This window comes from Brassica rapa, chromosome A07 (genome assembly GCF_000309985.2).
Source record: "Brassica rapa cultivar Chiifu-401-42 chromosome A07, CAAS_Brap_v3.01, whole genome shotgun sequence".
NCBI classification, from domain to species: Eukaryota; Viridiplantae; Streptophyta; class Magnoliopsida; order Brassicales; family Brassicaceae; genus Brassica; species Brassica rapa.
The window spans coordinates 5,221,327-5,239,692 of record NC_024801.2 but is presented as its reverse complement, the minus strand read 5'-3'; the positions used below and the strand labels follow the sequence as shown (position 1 = coordinate 5,239,692).

General features: G+C 39.6%; 1 protein-coding gene across 2 annotated transcripts; it reads right to left on the bottom strand.

Annotated features, from left to right (window-relative positions):
* Window positions 1–1,137: 1,137 nt before the first annotated feature.
* Window positions 1,138–2,677, bottom strand: LOC117126551 (cold and drought-regulated protein CORA-like). Of its 2 annotated transcripts, none has more exons than XM_033274893.1 (2): window positions 2,476–2,677; window positions 1,138–1,633 (listed from the first exon to the last, which is right to left on the bottom strand). In XM_033274893.1, the coding sequence occupies exons 1-2, from the start codon at window positions 2,561–2,563 to the stop codon at window positions 1,374–1,376; spliced, it is 348 nt and encodes a 115-aa protein (XP_033130784.1). In that variant the 5' UTR covers window positions 2,564–2,677; the 3' UTR covers window positions 1,138–1,373. The 2 variants fall into 2 exon arrangements, with proteins under 2 accessions (XP_033130784.1, XP_033130785.1); XM_033274894.1 differs by lacking the exon at window positions 2,476–2,677 and adding an exon at window positions 1,811–2,292 and having other exon boundaries at window positions 1,147–1,633.
* Between the last annotated feature and the right edge of the window lie 15,689 nt (window positions 2,678–18,366).

Below are 18,366 nucleotides of genomic sequence, written 5' to 3'. Positions count from 1 at the left end.
AGATTATCGGGTGTGAAGAAACTCTGGGTAACCAGACTGCACTCGACAGAAAACTGATATTTCATTATGTATTGTCATATACATGTATATATATATATGTATATGAATTATGGTTCATCTATTTAGTTTGCATTATTTTCTGTTTTAAAATAAATTTATTAAATAAATAAATGTATTTTAAGTGGTAATATTTTGTATTATTTGTTGTTTTCATAGTATGTAATATTTTTTTATTAAATTTCTATTTGAACTTCAAAAAAAAAAAATTAATAATATATAGTAAAATTATAAAACAAAGTATATATAACTTATATTTAAACATATAATTAAAATTTTAAGTTTACGTTTAAACATAAAATTATATTTGTTTTTGCTGTTTTCTAAATAGTCTTATGTGTGTTTTGGTAATGATATTATATTTTATTATATCACAATAAATATTTTACTATTGATAATATTTTCATTTCATTATTTTATAAGCAAAAATCAAAAACAAAAATTAACCAAAATATAAAATCATAATTCATGGTTTTCAAAAATTTAAAATATAATGCAAAATTAAAAAAAAAATCCAAATCTAAAATAAAAAAACCAACAACTAAAAACAAAAATCAAAAATTAAAAATCTTGAAACCAAACAAACAATCATCTCCATAAATGGATCTTGATTAGATTGGTAGTCTGGATCTAATTGTTTGTGGTTCGGTTAATAATTAGTTAGAAAGGTAGTGTCAAATTGTTTTTGTTATTCTTTTTTTTTTTTTACAACAAAAGGCTAAGAAACTAGAAGGATCCCTGATCCGAGAGACACCTCGGGGGAACTGAATCAACATAAACCATAGTAGATGGCGAAGTCCTAGCACCTCGTGCCAGCCTGTCCGCCAGTGTATTTTGCGCCCTTGGAATATGTTGGATTGAAAAGTTGAGAAAGAATTCCTTACATCGCAGAAACTCCTCCATATGTGTAGTGAATGCTGGCCATTCTGTCGGTGTAGACACCATATTCACCAATTGAGAGCAGTCAGTTGCAAACACCACCTCTGATACTTGTAGAGGAAAGTAATTTAAATAAATAAAAGAGGAAAGTCTCCAAACAAGAATTTTTTTCAGCCATTTTATATATTTTTTGGTAAAAAATTCCCAACATAAACTACAAACGATTTTATTTTTGCAAAGAGTACATATTACAACTCGAACATAGATACATTACATTACGAAACTTTATTCACCTAATTTCTTTTATTTGACTGAAGTAACTTTTACAAACTCACCATGGTTTTAATTATAGTCATACACATACATGTCACAGGTGTATACAGGACTGTGTGTATACATAGATGAAATCATCCATGGTTGTTAAAGTATTTATAGATTTAGTTGCCAGGCTGAGTCTGAACAGCTTCTGGACCGTGTCCGCCGTGGCCTCCTCTTCCTACGTGTCCCCCGTGGCCACCTCTTCCTCCGTTGTATCCTCCACCGCCGTTGTATCCTCCTCGCCCGTTATATCCTCCACCTCCCTTGTATCCTCCACCTCCGTTGTGTCCTCCTCTGTTATATCCTCCTCGTCCGTTGTAACCTTCATTTCCGCCATGGCCACCACCATATCGATCAGGTTGCACAGTTTCCTCACTCTCTGTTTTCACCGTACATATCCAAAACAAAGCACCTCAATATTATTTCAAAGATATCTTTTAGCACGTGCATATGTGCATTCCACTCCCCGATTTTTGAAATAAATTTCGCTTAAAACTATTCAAATATATATAATTTCGGATCTCGGTCAAAAAAGATAAATCGCATCATTATATACCTTCAATATAAAATTTGCACCGAACATCTAAATGGTTTGAGTTGGCCTGATACGTATAAAAGGTTTCAATATCATACATATCGTCTTCTTTTTTTCTTTTTTAATAAAACTGGGCTAATCTCCTGGAGAGCCTACCAGGGAAAGACAAACCCGGTTCCTCTACGGAGGAGTTAGATATTCACACCGCATAGCTACACATATCGTTTTTCTTACTAGACAAATATTCCCTCACTTTTTAATATAAGTCGTTTTAAAATTATGCATACAGATTAAAAAAATATTGTTTTTTATATTTTCTTAAAAAAAACATCATTAATTATTTACCTAACCACGAATCAGTCAATAATAAAATAGAAAGTATATTATCATTAGTCATATAAAACTAAGTTTTAATAAATTTTACATAGAAAATCGAAAAATTCATATATTTGGAACATAAAAATTTCTAAAACGACTTATATTAAAAAAACGGAGGGGTAGATAACAACATCATACTTAAATGTGTTTTGACTTAGGCAAGTCCAAATAATTAACCAGCATTTATTCAAACAAACTTTCTGGACTTAAAACGGACGAAATGGTATGATGAAATTATGAAATAGTACTTTAGCACCACAGCCTTTGGAACTACTTTTATTTTTATATAGAATAATAATTTTACGTACCCGACTTCTGTGCAGATGCTGCGGCCATTTCTGACACAACGAGAAGAATTGCAAAGACACCCAGCATAATCAAAGTCTTTGAAGCCATTTTCTTTAACCGAATTTAAGTTATAACACTCTCTTTGTCGAAAAACAAATGATGAATAAAATGTCAGTCTGCATGATCTCTATTTAAAGATAAAGAGGAGCAGCGGATGAGAAAAGCCAAATAACAAAATTCAATAAAAATAATTTAATTTTTTAATTAAAAGAAAAAAGAGGCAGAATTTATCACAACATTGGATTTGGAACTTTATAGAATTTGAACACCTACTAAGTTCCAGAAAATCTAAAATTAAGATAAAATGTTGAAAAATTATTACAGTTTCTTTAAAAAGATTTAAATCAATTTTATAATATTTAAAAAAATATTTAAACCTTTGAATTTTATTTTAATGAAAATTAATATTCTTTAAAATTTTATTTTTATTACTTATTAATTTATATAAAATATATAAATATACAAAATAATATTTCAAATAAACTTTATTTATCTGATTTCATTTTTTTATTTTTATGTAAAAGTGAAAAATAAAGAAGAATTTATTTTGTAAGAAATTTCAAATAACATCATCATAGGAAGTGATATTTTTATTCATTAACTTTTAACCATATAAGTTATTTTTATAATTCCACCAATTCTTATTTGATAGATCTTAATGACTAAATCTATATTTCCAATAAGTTAGAATTTTGAAGAACTAATACAAATTATGAACTCAATAACTTTGGATTTCAAATTATTTCTGTTAATGTTAAATACAATATAACTGATGATTTTGGGGGAAAATGAAATCCTATAAACTTACTAATCGGTTAATTCAATAATTACCCTAAAATGTTTTCTAGAAGAACTTCTTGGATGAGGAGTTTGAAAAATAATTAAGTAGAAAGTGAAAAGAAGTTATTTTGTTAAATATTTAAGATGGGTTTACTTAATTCATTTAACTGTTATGAAAAATGTGTTCTCACTATATTCTATTTAGGTTATTTCCTATTTTTCAGCTTTAGATCTTGTTAAGCTTGAGCGTGCCATGCGTAAGGAGAATATAATGATCCACATTCTGGTCCAATAAATTCAGATCGAGGCCCAAACCCATCCCCAGAAGCCCATGATATTTTCTATAAAAACTCAGCACTCTACTTTGTTTTCTTCACCAAAAATCATCAAAAAAAGTTTAGAGAGAAGAAGTTAATGGGAGAAATGAGGAATTGTTACAGAACCTGAGCCACCACTGGGTTCGTCGGAGCCTTCTCACGCCGTGACTGTGTCGAGCACGCCACCACCGTTAACCGCCCAAGGTAACACCGGAAACCACATGCATTAGCTTCAGTTTCGGGTCTGTTTAGTAAATCGCCCATAACTTCCTAACCATTAGCTTCATAACTTCCGTTTAGCTTCAGCTGCATGCAAGACCACCATTGTGTTCCTCTTGTCGAGACGAAGCCATAGACACCAACCACACCGTGATCGGAGCCCGGACGAAGCCGCTAGAGCATCCCGAAGTTGCGCCACGATCAGAGTCCGCCGGAGCCGCCACGCATTCCGGCCACTCGCCACCGTCTCCGACCATCGTTCCCCGGAGCCGTCGTGCCCGGCCACCGTCCGTCTGCCGCCGAGAAGCTACCACTGTATCGCCGCTTCTCCGCTGCCGTCGGCGATTTCCCGGTAAACCGCCGCCACCCTCCGCCGTCGCCGCTGCCACCCTCCGCCGTCGCCGCCGTCACCACCGGTGATCGTCGCCGGTGACTTGCCGGTAACTAGGCCGAGTCCGATGAGACAACTCGGTGACTCAGTCAACTGGTGGTTTGACTGGTTTAAATCGATTTTGGGTTGGTTAGGTTAAACCGGTTGGTTATTGGAAATTGATTTTGGATAGAAGTAAACCGGTTTGCAATTAATTAGGATCTGGTTCAATTAAAAATCAAAATCGGCTGAGTTAAACCGGTCGGTTCAATTTGATTTCAATTTGGTTAAGGGTTGACCGGCTTGGGTCAGAGTTGACCAGGTTGACCTTTGACCTGCGGATTGACTTTTTGGTAAACTTTAACCAGACCCGTTTTAAACCGTTCGAAAGCCGTTCTGACTCAGAATTTCGCCCTGATTTCAGATTTAGAGTCTATTTGAGCAGCTGGAGTTCATAGATACCACATTTCCCTACTGCTCAGGTGAGGGTCTATTCCCGAACTTCTCGTATACGGCTTAGGACCTCGAATAAGTATAACTTATTTCTAATATGTTCTATCTGCTTGAAATCGAGTCTGTCATTGCTTATTTAGTTATTAGGTTCTTTGCTTAAATCGGAATTAGGTGGTTAGAGGATTCAACATGGATTGTTTCACTTAATGTAAATGCTTAGCTAGGATTGTTTTTGTGTGGAGACGGATACAGAGACGGACTTATGTATGCCGGATCGTATGAGGTTATGGCCAACTATAGTCGACCGGTTGAGCTGTAGCCTGGAAGGGTCGATAAATCGTCCATGGGCGGTGTCCGAGCACTATCTCGAGCTGTGTTATGTTTTTGGCCTTTTAGTGGGCAGCGAGTGCGCGCCTCGCTGGAACCATTTTTTGTTGTTTGGGTACTTTAGGTGCCGTGTTTGACATGTATTAGAATTAAATTATATTTATTTGGATTGCTATGTCCGGGTCCATGGACTTTAGGGTAGCATCTCATACCTCATTGGGTGATTACCCTGTCGCTCACCCCTCACTCTGACCGATGAGCAGGAGTTATTATCGGACTGGTGCTATTGGGCTTTTGGGCTTCTATCGCTTTTATCGCTTTTACCGTTATCGGGCTTTTAGGCCTTTGGACTTTTTTCGTTTATGTTATTCCTATTTCAAAATTTCGGATTTATGTTGTCGTTTATTTTGGATTTATGATGATAGCGGTATTTGCGGTTTGAACTTTATGATATTGTATTTGATCCGATATATTATCTAGAGTTTATTATTATTATTTCAGTATTTATTATTATGCTATTTTTGCATTTATATTATTTCGAGAAAACCGGGTGTCACAGAGAAGCAACCAACATCGATCCACAACTCTTCTTCATCGATTGACACCACTTGTGAGCAAGCAACGACATCCACTACTCTAACACCGAATGGCACCTACCCGCAAGCAAGTGACATGGCCGTGACTCTTGTACTGATACATAATGCGAATGGAGACCTGCATTGCTATGAGTGTCATTTGCTAATGCAGCAGGTCAAAGACTAGATGATTACGGGGTGTAATCCCTGATTCAAAAGAAGCTTCTTTAGAAGATCCTGATGCTGAGATGCAGCCATCGCTCCGGCTGCAGTTGCTGAGAATGTCCAGGCCGCTCCATCCAGAATGTTGGCTGATTACAACCGTCCAAATCACTACTAGCCAACATGTCTGCAATTCGTTCTCCTACTTTCCAAAGGCACAATTTCAAGCTGAAGCCTGCTTACCTTGCACTCATGGGACAGCATCCTTATCATGGACTCCCACATGAGAGCATTATATGGATCATCTGGAACGGTTCAAGGATTTAGTATCTGCTATCAAAGTCAATGGAGTCCCTGATGACTACCTTCTTTGCAATTTCTTCAAGTACTTACTTGCTAGATATGCTTCCTATTGGCTTAAGCAGTTACCACCAAGATCTCTTACATCCTAGACAGCCATAACAAACGCCTTCCTGCATAATATTTTTGATAATGCACGACCCGAATACTGGAATAACAAGATTGATACTTTCACTCAAGAGCCTATAGAGTCTTTCAAGAGCTCTTGATATGATTCAAGTCATATCATAGAGACTGTCCACACCATGGGTTTAACAAGGTACAACTGCTAGGTACCTTCTTCAGAAGCACCAATTTGATTTATCAGATGGCTCTAGACACAACTAGGGAGGAAAACTTCAACACTTAAAATTTTGAAGAAGCTGTGGGTCCTCCTTTGCGTTCTCCTTTGAATCTTCATCGAAACGCTTTTCGTTTCGTCTCAATCAGAGTTTCCGTTGAGATCTTACAACGAAAACAAGTTGGACTCGTCTTGGCTCCCTTCCACTTGCTATAGCGACCAAGATGACATCCTCACTCGCTATAGCGACCTATCAGGCCTCAAAGGGGTCCTCCTTTGCGTTCTCCTTTGAATCCTCATCGAAACGCTTTTCGTTTTGTCTCCATCGGAGTTTTCGTTGAGATTTTACGAAGAAAACAAGTAAAACTCATCTTAAACTCCTTGGCTTGTTACTGCTCGCCCTACCTCCATCTTTGCGTTCACTTTCGAATCTCGATCGGAACATCTCTTGTTTCGCCTCGATTGAAGTTACCATTCAAACTTTATGATATAAAAAACCCGCAAAGACTTGTTTTCTCGCATGGATTCAGATTAATCGTATAAAACGACAACAGTTAACTTAACACCTTAGCCGCCTTAACTATACGATTACGTTGAACCTTTTTACAAAAATTGACGTCGTATCTAAGGAGAAGATAACAGTCAAGTTCGGAATATAAATGTCAAGTTTCAAAGGATAAATACCAATATCGGAAATGGCGAACATACACGAGAAGAGGAAAGGAAAATGAGCAAGCAAAACTGAGAAGAGACAAAACTGCATCTTCGAAGGAACTAAGGTACTTCCGACTTGAAATTTGTGAAATCAGACTTGGAATTTTTGTAGGAAATTACTTTGAGGCTGCCATAGAACTTTAGGGAACGTAAAACCTAGGGGGATAGTCTAACGAACAAAGTCTTAAGCGATTTTTCCTGTCTCGATATATTGTTCAATGATTGTTCATTCAGATCTTGCAAACCGATCTAAACTCTCCGAAAATCGAGAAACGATCGCCATGCATATCAAGCTCGCTTCCTAAAGAGAGAAAAAACTAGAGACATGAATGTCGTCTTAAAACCGATTCGTTTCTGGTAATTTTCTCGGAACCAACATATTCCAAGTCGTTAACGTGGAAACAACCAAATCACAGTCCAAGCGTCGTCTATAAATCGTCCCAAATTATCGATCATTCTAAACCTCAGAAGAAGAAACTTACACAACCCTTCAACGTATCGGTTCAACCGTTTTCTTTCGTTTAAAAAAAAAGGGGGGGGGGGGGAGTAGGTACGTATACTATACTCGTATACTCCCAAACTTCAAAAAAACTTCTGCAAATCATCAAGAATAGGCAAACGACAATCTAATATTCGTCTAAACGCTAGCAACATATCCAGACGATCATGAACATAAATCTTAAAGACTATACATCATTTCTTGTCGCAATCATGCATACAGAAAACCTGTACCAATATCAAACTGAAACTCGACGATTAGCCAAAGTATTGAAGCCCTTTCTGGCTTTAGAAAGCCAGCTTCGTTTAAAAATTTCTACAAGAAAATCACCAAAGCATTTCTTTCAGTTTCCGTTGAACCGAGCAAGTCACGGAAAAGCATCGAAAACATTTGCGACGAAGAAAACTCGAGAATAAATGTAGCATCGTACACATTAAAAGGAGCACTTTCCTCCCGATGGTTAGCTAGATCCACCTCTGGTTGACCAAATCGTTCAAGAAACGAATGTGTCATGAGAATCCTCTCAAAAAACCTATGAAGAACGTTCTGCGACTAGATCGTATTGAAATAAACTTCGGTAACACTCCATGAGTAACTCCAAGCAACTTTCGTCTAAGATCAAAATCACAGCAGAAACGTTTCTCGTAAAATCCGCAGAAACAACACTACTTTGACATATGTATACATATCACTGATTTACAACCTTCGTAAAACCGGTTATATGATATGATAAATTATCGTATAAGCCAGTCGGAAAGCATATGTAAAATTCTTCGTAACAAAACTAAGTCCTAACAATCAAACGGTTAACAGAAAATCTAAACTTTTTGCTGCGAACATCCGTAGTCAAACAAGAACGTTTCTCAAACGGTAGGCTAAGACTAAACCCTTGCAACATCGCGAAACATCTTCAAGCCCGCAAACATTTCAAGCACGAAACGCGGTATACGAAAGAATAACAAATCTTCAGCATCGCGAGACGTCGCAGACGCCTGAAGATTCGTTCTTCGACGAAATTTCCTTCCTCGATAAAAACATTTTCCTGGAAGACCAGACAGCCATACGCACTAACATCTTCTCAAAACATATCCTTCGCGAAGACTCGAAACAGTATTTTTTACCATTAAGTTTGTTGCTGATCACAACAAGCTCTCAACGTCCTAAACAAACTTAGCCAGGAATTAGTAAGTCAAATTAGTCATCACACCCTCTAAAATGGGATACGTAAGTCGAGTTAGTCATCGCACCCTCTAAAACCAGGAGTAAACCTAGGTCTTGCCCTAAACCCAGCACACTGGTCTCTAACATCTCTAGGCATAGTATCAAACACCCTGATACGAGATCCCAAAATTTTTCTCTTTGCCAATATTCGAGAATCTTCAGAAATCCCGCAAGTTTACACACTAGGGAAAACTCTCGAAACAGATTACAGATATAGCAGTTCACACAGAGTTAGATTACGAGATGACAACTCGTAGTCTTCCTTCAATACCCTTACAAAATGCCATCGGCAGCAACACTCCTGATAACCGCTACATAAAAACTAAACCGTAAAGGTTTCGCTTGAAAACTAGTCATAAGAACCTTAACTCCAAGACGAACTTCGAAAGGCCTGATCCCTTCAACAAGGGTACATAGGCAGCCGTCATAAGGCGCAGCCCCAATCTTATCGTGTTCTACTTTTAGAAGAGCGAGAAGACCACTTTTCACTGACCTTTTCTGACCATTAATTCCGCCTAACTCACCTTACTTGCCTAACTTGCCAAGCCACTCGCTAGAACCTCACGCTAGAAGCTCATGGTTCTAACGAGGTGGGGGGCTAACTGTTGGGGTCAAAATTAGTCACGACGAAATCAATCTCTGAAAGTCCGTAAAAATCATCATGAACATTTTTACGAAAAGTAATCCTCGTAAGGATATCGTTACGAAGAGCCTTGCGGTAAAATCTTGTTCAAATCTCAATCGAACCACTAAATACGATTGTCCGAAGGCAACGGACATGTATCCAAATCGGCCGCGGACAAGCTCGAGTATGACAATCGGACCGCAGACAAGCCAAGATCGATCGATACGCGGCGACCAAGCATGCACACAGCTCGGTCGCTACGTAGCGAACGAGCTCTTGCCAAAGCTCGGTCGCTACGTAGCGACCGAGCGTCCGTCCCGCTCGGTTGCTATGCAGTGACCGAGCTCTTTGAAAATGTCGATACGACACCAATCCATGCATTCTCGTATATCCTTCGACACTATCTCCCGAAGACCGTGGTGAACTCAGCTCATGTTTTCCGATCATTCTAAATCATCTATCAAACTTTGCGGAAAAAACCGCGGAAAGTCCATTCTTTATCAAAAGAAGTCGCGATAAACGTTTCGAGTCAGAAGACGGTCCTAAGGGACCTAAGACACGACTCGAGGCCCATCTCAAGATTTCTTAACCAAAAGCCCGTAAACCGTAGGACGGTTTACGCTTGGTTCGCAAGGGAAGATAAATGTCAAGTTTCCGCGGATAAATACGGAACAGGATGATTCCTCCTCATTACATGACGGCTTAAGGGCAGAAGAGTAAAAGCGTAAACCGATCTTGGAGCGAGTATATAAGGAGTCCTAGGCGAGAGGCATGGGGGGGGGGAACTCTTTTAGACTAAGAATTCTCTGCACTTAGAAACTTTAGGCTTTATTCTTGACAAGTTAGGTTTCTATGACTGGCACTCAATTACTAGACGAACTCGCCCAGGCATTTCGATCTCTTGTCCTGCTCTGTCAATTGAAATACGTTCGGCTTGATCTTCGAAAGGGGTACGTAGGCAGCCTTTAACAAGGTTCAGTCCGAAATCAATCAAAAACCTTTTATGTATCTTTTTTGTCTTTTGTTATCGAGCTGCGACTCAACTAGGTTTGAGCTTTTAGGCCGCTAGAACTAAGTAACTCGCTGACAGCCTTTGCGGCCAAAGCTTTTATGATCTCTTGTAATGATCACAACGCTCTTACGCAGACTCGAAATAAGATATACTGTTTTCTCTAAACTCGTTTATTATCTTTTCATGATTTCCGCATATATTTGATCACTTGTCGTTGGCTCTCGCAGAGATCCAGAACCTCTAGAAAATTAAGGTTTCTCTAGTTTCCTAATTTAAACGGAAATCGACAGTACGAATTTCGGTTCCCACACAAATCTTCGACTTTTCTTATCCCTATAAACTATGTCTGTCCCGTGTTAAAAATACATATTTTTTAGAAATCAAATTTTGTAAGAAATAATATGCTATATTTTTACAGATATATTAATCAATATTACTTGTTATGTTGAATAACCATTGTTTATCCAAGAAGTTTTTTCCTTTTCTTGCAGTCTACCTTTTTTTTAACACTTTGTGACTATAACGTGAAGGTTCGAACAAGAAGAGAAGACGAAAGATACGAGAAAACAAAGAGTGTGGAAGATACCAACAGGGCTCCACACTCAAAATTAAAAAAAGAACAACATAAATCAAACAACAGCACTCCACTCCCGTAAAACTCGCCGTTGCGAAGGAAGTATCTCAAGCCTGTCATGAATTCGCACCGCCGCAACCCCAACTAATGCGCACTGAATATCCCACTCTCATCCTCACGTACAATGGGCAGTAACCATCCAGGGCAGTCCGTAGCTATGTAGGACGCGTAGCATTGGTCTCTAGTGACACTGAGAGCAATTGCATCGGCACATCTGTTCGCCCCTCTGTTAACATATGAAATGGACCACAATCTGAGCAGGGACAATTTCTCTCTTATAGCTTCTATCAAACTGAGCCATTGAGGGAAGTTTCCAGGCTTTAAAATTGCTTCGCCCGCTAGGTACGAGGTGGACTCAAACACCACCTTTTCATATCTCATCGTCGAGACGCTTTCAGATGCCCAATAAAAACCCAGTAGCTCAGCCTCTAAAGATGATGAGATATGAGAATATGAGCGACGGCTATGGGCTAAGGCTGCTCCAGCATGATTCCTTGTCAACCAAGCAACCCCACAATTCTGGTTTCCATCAACCCAAGACGATCCAATGTTACACTTAACAAAGCTTGGGCACGGTTTTTGCCACGTTGATGTAGAATCACCAGCTGCATCTTGATCCCTATCTTCCCTGTCCGTCACGTTAGCCGCTCTCCAAGCTTCTGCCTCTACTTGGATTCTCTCCCATACTTCCTTAGCTCCAAAAACTACATTTTCGAACACGCAGCGGTTCCTAGATTTCCATAATTGCCAGAGAACCCACGGGAATACCAATCTAGTCTTCTCAGGTAAATGACGTTTCTTGCAACTTTCGAGCAAGTGATGAAAATTGAGAAAGACTGAGTTGGTTGAGAAACCCGCTGCTGGGATAGGAAAGCCTGATAATCTCCATACCTCTTTCGCAACCGGGCAGTGAAAAAGAACATGACAGATGGTCTCCGGTTGAGATTGACATACCTTACAAGTAGTTTCAACATTGATACCTCGAGAAGCCAGTCGTTCCGAGACCGCTAGGGCTCCAGCCAAAGCACGCCACATGAAGTGCCTAACCTTAGGTAGCGTTTTCACCTTCCATAGATTAGACCACAAGTTTCTCTCAACAGGAGGTAAATTCGAAGCTGACATTGGTCTCTCAATTGTCTGTATGAGATTCAGTAATTTATAGCCGCTTTGGGAATCATACATTCCGTTCTTGCTAAAAGCCCAGACCATTGTATCTTCCCTCTGAAGATTTAACTTCATTCCCAAAATCGCAGAAGCATCTTCCTCAACAAAAAGATGTCGGATCTTCTGGGCATCCCAAGTTCCATGTCTCGAGTCAATAAGATCGTGTACAGTGAGCGTAAGGTCTACTTCATCTGTTCTATATCTCGGAGGCCTAGGTGTGGGTAGGAGAAGCCAGTTATCATACCAAACATGCGTCTCGCTCCCATTCCCAATACGCTTCAAGATCCCTTGCGCTAATAGCTCACGTCCATGTACTATGCTTCTCCACGCGTACGATGGTCTACTGCCTATAGAACAGTCCAAGAAGTCTCCCTGTCTGAAATATCTGCTTTTCATGACTCTGGCCAGCAAGGACTGAGGATTAGACCATATTCTCCAGGCTTGCTTGCATAGCAAGGCTTGATTAAACCAAGCTATGTCCTTGAATCCCATTCCACCTAGTTCTTTAGGCTTACATAACCTTTGCCAAGCAACCCATGAGATTTTCTTCTTTCCTGCTGTGCCTCCCCACCAAAACTCCGTCATGATGCTCGTTAGTTTTGCACACAAATCTTTAGGTAACCTAAAGCAGCTCATCGCGAAGACCGGTAACGCCATTCCCACAGATTTAAGAATGATCTCTTTACCACTTTACCACTTTGAGATAAAATCATTGCAGTCTACCTAATCCAGTCAAACATTAAAGTAAATAAGGAGATTATGAAAGTATGAATACATTGGTCCCCATATGGTGGGTTGTATTCATTTGTGAATATATTTCAAAATCTATTAATGGCAACCCCACCAGTTTTTTAGATTGTTTATTACCAATGTCTTAAACACAGCGCAGTCACACACGTATAGATATAGGATTTCATTTTTTGGTTATAATTGTTTTATTATTAGAAACTGTTATCATCATTGGATCCTCTTGGAAAAGTCCTTGCCGACAGATTTTAAACAGCCGTATACAGACAAATATATTCAGTGAAAGTAAAGCATAGAGTAGCATAGCAACACGTAGTAACTACCAACGAAGGTGCAAAATTTGCTTGGCTATCTCTACTCATAATACGAATATTCTAATGGATTTCATTTGATTAGATTAACGCTTGGCTATAGTTAGTTTACGACGAGTCGATGAAAATATCCATCCAAATCACCTTAACAAAGCGGAACAAAGAATAAAATCACGCAGCTCTTAGATGTAAATAAAAATATAATTAAAGATAAAAATGGATTAGTAATCATTACTACTAATTACTTTAGAAAGATCTTTGAATTATCTAAGCCAGAAAATATTGAAGAGGCACTAGCTTAAGAGGCACTCACTAGCTTCTCAATCATGCAGAAAGATAAAGGAAGATAACGGGGATGCGCGTTATTCGCACGTGTCCGTAGATATTTCACCTTCTCTTTGCTGATGATAGTCTTTTTTCTGTAAGACAGGATCCCGTGAGTGTGAAAAAATAATGTAAGTAGTCAGGAAGTATGGTAAAACATCAGGTCAGTGTATCAACTTTTATAAATCGTCCTTACTCTTTAGTAAGTGGACAAATACAAATATTAGACAAGAGATTAAAGATGCACTTGGAATACAAAACGAAGAAAGAATGGTTCCAAGTGCAAACTTTTTTGCAATTCTCAAGGATACGTTGATGCATAGAGTGAATGGATAAACAAGTAGATGGCTCTCAAAAAAAGGGAAGAAATTGTTAATTAAATCCATTCTGCCAGCTCTTCTGACTTACGTTATGTCTACTTTCCTGCTCCCTTTGAAGATATGTGATAATCTAGCAAGTGTCATTGCTCAATTCTGTTGGGCTTCAAATCCACCAAAAAGAGGAATACACTGGGCGAAATGGGAAAAAGTCTGCTTACCAAGAGAGGACGGAGATATTGGTTTTCGTATGATCCATGATTCAATCTGGCGCTAATGGCAAAACAGTTATGGAGTCTAGTTCAGTTTCTTGACTCTGACTCTTTGGTTGCCCGGGTCTTGAGGGGAAGATATTATAGATGGAGTTCACCACTCAGAGTAAACTCTGCTAGCAGTCCATCGTATGTGTGGACTAGCATTTCAGCTGCAAGGAAGTTGTTATTACTGAGAATCAGACATAAGATACATTCAGGTTATGAAGTCAAGGTGTGGGAGGATCCGTGAATCCCAACGACTCCTGCGAGATCAGCTATCCCTGTAGCGCCAGTTATGCATCCTAATCCGAGAGTTAGCGCTTTCATTAATCAAGTTTCAAAGGATTGGGATGTTGGTCTATTGGAGAACTATGTCAATCTTGATGACATACCGCTTATTAGGAGTTTGGCCATAAGCTCAACTCATCGTCGTGATACATTCTGCTGGAACTACACAAGGAATGGCCAATACACGGTTAAATCTGAATATTGGGTGGCTCATAATTTATTAAAGGCAGAGGAGGAGAAGGAGGTCTTGGAGCCGAGTATCACTAAGCTTCAAGCCTTTGCTTGGAAGTTAAAGGCGCCTAAAAAGATATGTCACTTATATGGCAATTGTTAACTGGTCATGTGGCAGTAACGAGGAACTTAGCAAGATGCAATATGAGGTATGATAACTACTGCCCAAGATGTGGTGAACTAGAAGTATTTGTAACCCAAGCCATATTCGAGTGCCCACCAGCTGTACAAGTTTGATCCTTATCATCAACTCCAATAAGCCCATATATATATCTAGTACCAAGCGTCTACACAAATATGGATTACCTATTCTGGAAGAAAAAAACATTATCGAGCCAGAACAAGACATGAATCCTTATCCCTGGATAATCTGGTATATTTGGAAGGCTAGGAATGACAAAATTTTGAGGGGAATAGACAGAGATCCTTTGGTGCTAGTTCGACATGCAGAAAGTGAATGTCAAGCCTAGTTTGATGCGAACGAAGTGGTACAACCAGTGGTACAAGATAACAATACTGAGGAACCCCAAGTCATAAACTTGGGTAATATTTGCTTGTTAGATGGATCTTGGACAGCCTCTGCTCACTTTAGTGGATGTGGATAGGTCTGGATGGACAGTGGTGGAAACATTCAACTTATGGGGACAAGAAACTTCACTCGACGCGAATCATCCTTGCATTCAGAAGTAGAAACACTGCGGTCGTCAATGGAGAACATGCTTCAACATTCAACATGCCAGAGTTTTGGGATAGATTGTAAGGACCTGATTGCAATGATAAAAGAGCCTCATGTCTGGCCAAGATTTGCGATGGAATTGGAAAGCATAGAGACGTTACAGATATGCTTCCCGGATTTCAACATCATTCATGTTCTACGAATGCGCAATCAGATTTCAGATTTTTTAGCTAAAACTGCTAGATCTTTCTGCAGGAAGTTACATTTTATTGGTTGTTTTATTCCGGTCTGGTTACCCAGACCACCTCAAACTTGAGTAATAAAATGGCCTTTTGACGTCAGAAAAGAAAAACGTAAAGGAAGCTTGAGAAATCAGAAATGCGTGGATGACATGAGCATTAACAACGGTTATCGAGTGTAGACATGTATATTTTATTTGCAACATGTACATTCTAAGTATCAAATCACGTAGTAGCGATCGAAGGAGGATAAAGAATGGTTGCGTATTAGAATACCTATTTGAAGCATATGTTAAAGAAATGGAAAAATAATTCGGGAATAGGATATTGCAATAACATATTTAACAGATGAAAATTATAAACACGAAGTACTGCCATTAACCATGATAGTACTTCAATTTTATTAATCTAGGATATTCAGACTTTTGTAAAAGTTTAGAGTAATTTTCAAAATAGATGCAGCCCATGGATAGTATCTCTCTTTACATAATCAAGTGGACTGTCCATATTCATGTAAATCTCCATGATAACGTGATCTAGTTTCGCCGCAGTAGGTGGATCGAATCTAAAATGTGTTGGCGTGCCAATTTGTCTCTTTAACTCGGCCATAAGGATCCTGACAATGATAATAATTATATAGTTGATAATATATCAAATTTTGCCAAACTTAAATGACATTTTGGAGGAAAAAGGATTCAGGTTCGGAATACATTTTTAGGAAAGCTAAACATAATTGTTTATTTAATTGTTTTTGTCATTATAACATCAAAATGTTATTCTATTATTCAAATTGATGTCGACTGAGAATCCAAACCGGAATAAAATAACCAACATAAACTAGATTTCTATGAAAATTTTGTGCACTTTTGAAATGTTAAAAGATTGGTGACAACTCATCATGTAGGAGTGTTGTTAAAGGATGATGTCTTGGGTTCGAGTAAACGCCAAACGAACAAATAACCTACCGGTGGATGTGGAGGTGTTTCCTCCCACGGTGAGGGGTTAGGATCGGTGCCCAGCAAGGCTGTGAGCCGGGTTCCGAGTGAGCGGGACGGGTTGTCAGATAAAAAGTCGACTTTTTGTGACAACCCGTCCCACTCACTAGGACCCCAGGCTCACAGCCTGACAGGGCACCAACCTCAACCCCTCCATTATGAGTTCTCTCTCACTCCATAATTAGGTTGTTGGTGCGCTTGGCATTCTTCGAACTCAAGACCTCACCATTTAACAAAACTCCCACATGACGAGATATCTCCAATTGATCATATCAATAACCTACCGGTGGATGTAGAGGTGTTTCCTCCCACGGTGAGGAGTTAGGGGCGGTGCCCTGCAGGGCTGTGAGCTTGGGGTCCTACTGAGTGGGACGGGTTGTCACATTAAAAGTCGACTTTTATGTGACAGCCCATCCCGCTCACTCGGAATCCGGCTTACTCGGGAGTTATATGCTTATAACACCCCGACCCCATGGTTAATGGGTCATCCACGCCCGCTCTCTCGGCATGTGGGCCCCATCTCGTTCCAACAGTTGGTTCATAATTTTTTTAAAAAGGCTCAAAATCATTGTTTACTGACCATGCAATCACCACCTGACCTTCCAATGTACTTTCGTCTCACTCACACGGTACCGCGAATCACTTCCCGATAGGTCACCCATCATTTCACTACTCCAGCCCAAGTATGTTTAACCCATGAGTTCTAAACGGATGTGTTACGGAAAAGGTAAGTCACCTCTGGTGACATGGGTAGCCAAATAAATTCTCTTAAGCCTTTCCATATATCACAACTAGGGATGCTACAATTATGCAACGTCCTCGTTGCGTCCCACGACAGGTCTCAAGACGCCTCTCAGGTCAGAACCGAGATGGCTAACCAGCTCTGATACCACTTGTAATGCCCCAACCACCCACGGCTTATGGGTCACCCACGCCTGCTCTCTTGGCCCGTGGACCCCATCCCGTTTCAATAGTCGGTTTGTAAATTTTTTCAAAGCCTCGAAATCATTGTTTACTGACCGTGGAATCACCACCTGAACTTTTCCGTGCTTTGGCCTCACTCACATGGTTTCGCAAATCACTTCCCGATAGGTCACCTATCCTTTCTGTCACATCCCGGGTCCGAGCCCAATTTTTAGTGACAAGGCCCGTGATGATTTGGCCCATGTAGAGAAAACCCTAGGGTTTTCCCCTTCCTCTTCTATAAAAAGGAGGCAGCCCCTAAGATTTTCTCCAGAGACTCAAGACCTAGCGAAGCCCTGCCCAGTTGGAGAGAGAGGAGCCGCCGGCTACCAAACCACCACCGGAGCCACCGCGAGTCACCGTAGCACCGCCAGCGACCGTGTAATCTCACCGAAGAGGAGATCTCGCCGTGTTTCGATTCCTTCTCGTCGTTTCCTTGAGTCTTCTACTCTTTTTCTTCTAGATCCAGCAACTAGTGAGGGTAAGGAAACCCTAAACACTCTCTTTTAGATCTCTCCTATCTCTTTCTTCTTCTTGATCTGTGATCTAGGGTTTGGGTGGAAACCAACCCTTGTTCTTGTAGATCTGGTTAGTAAGGACCCGTAGAACTCAGATCTACATCAACTCTCTCATATCGCAGATCTAGGCTAAGGTGAGGGCTTGTTGCAATCTCTATCTCCTTCTATCATTATCTCATCATGGTAGAAGTGTCTAGGTTGATCATTCATCCATACTTGTTACTTTCTATAGATCTACTAATATAAATAAATATACATATGATATATATAAATATC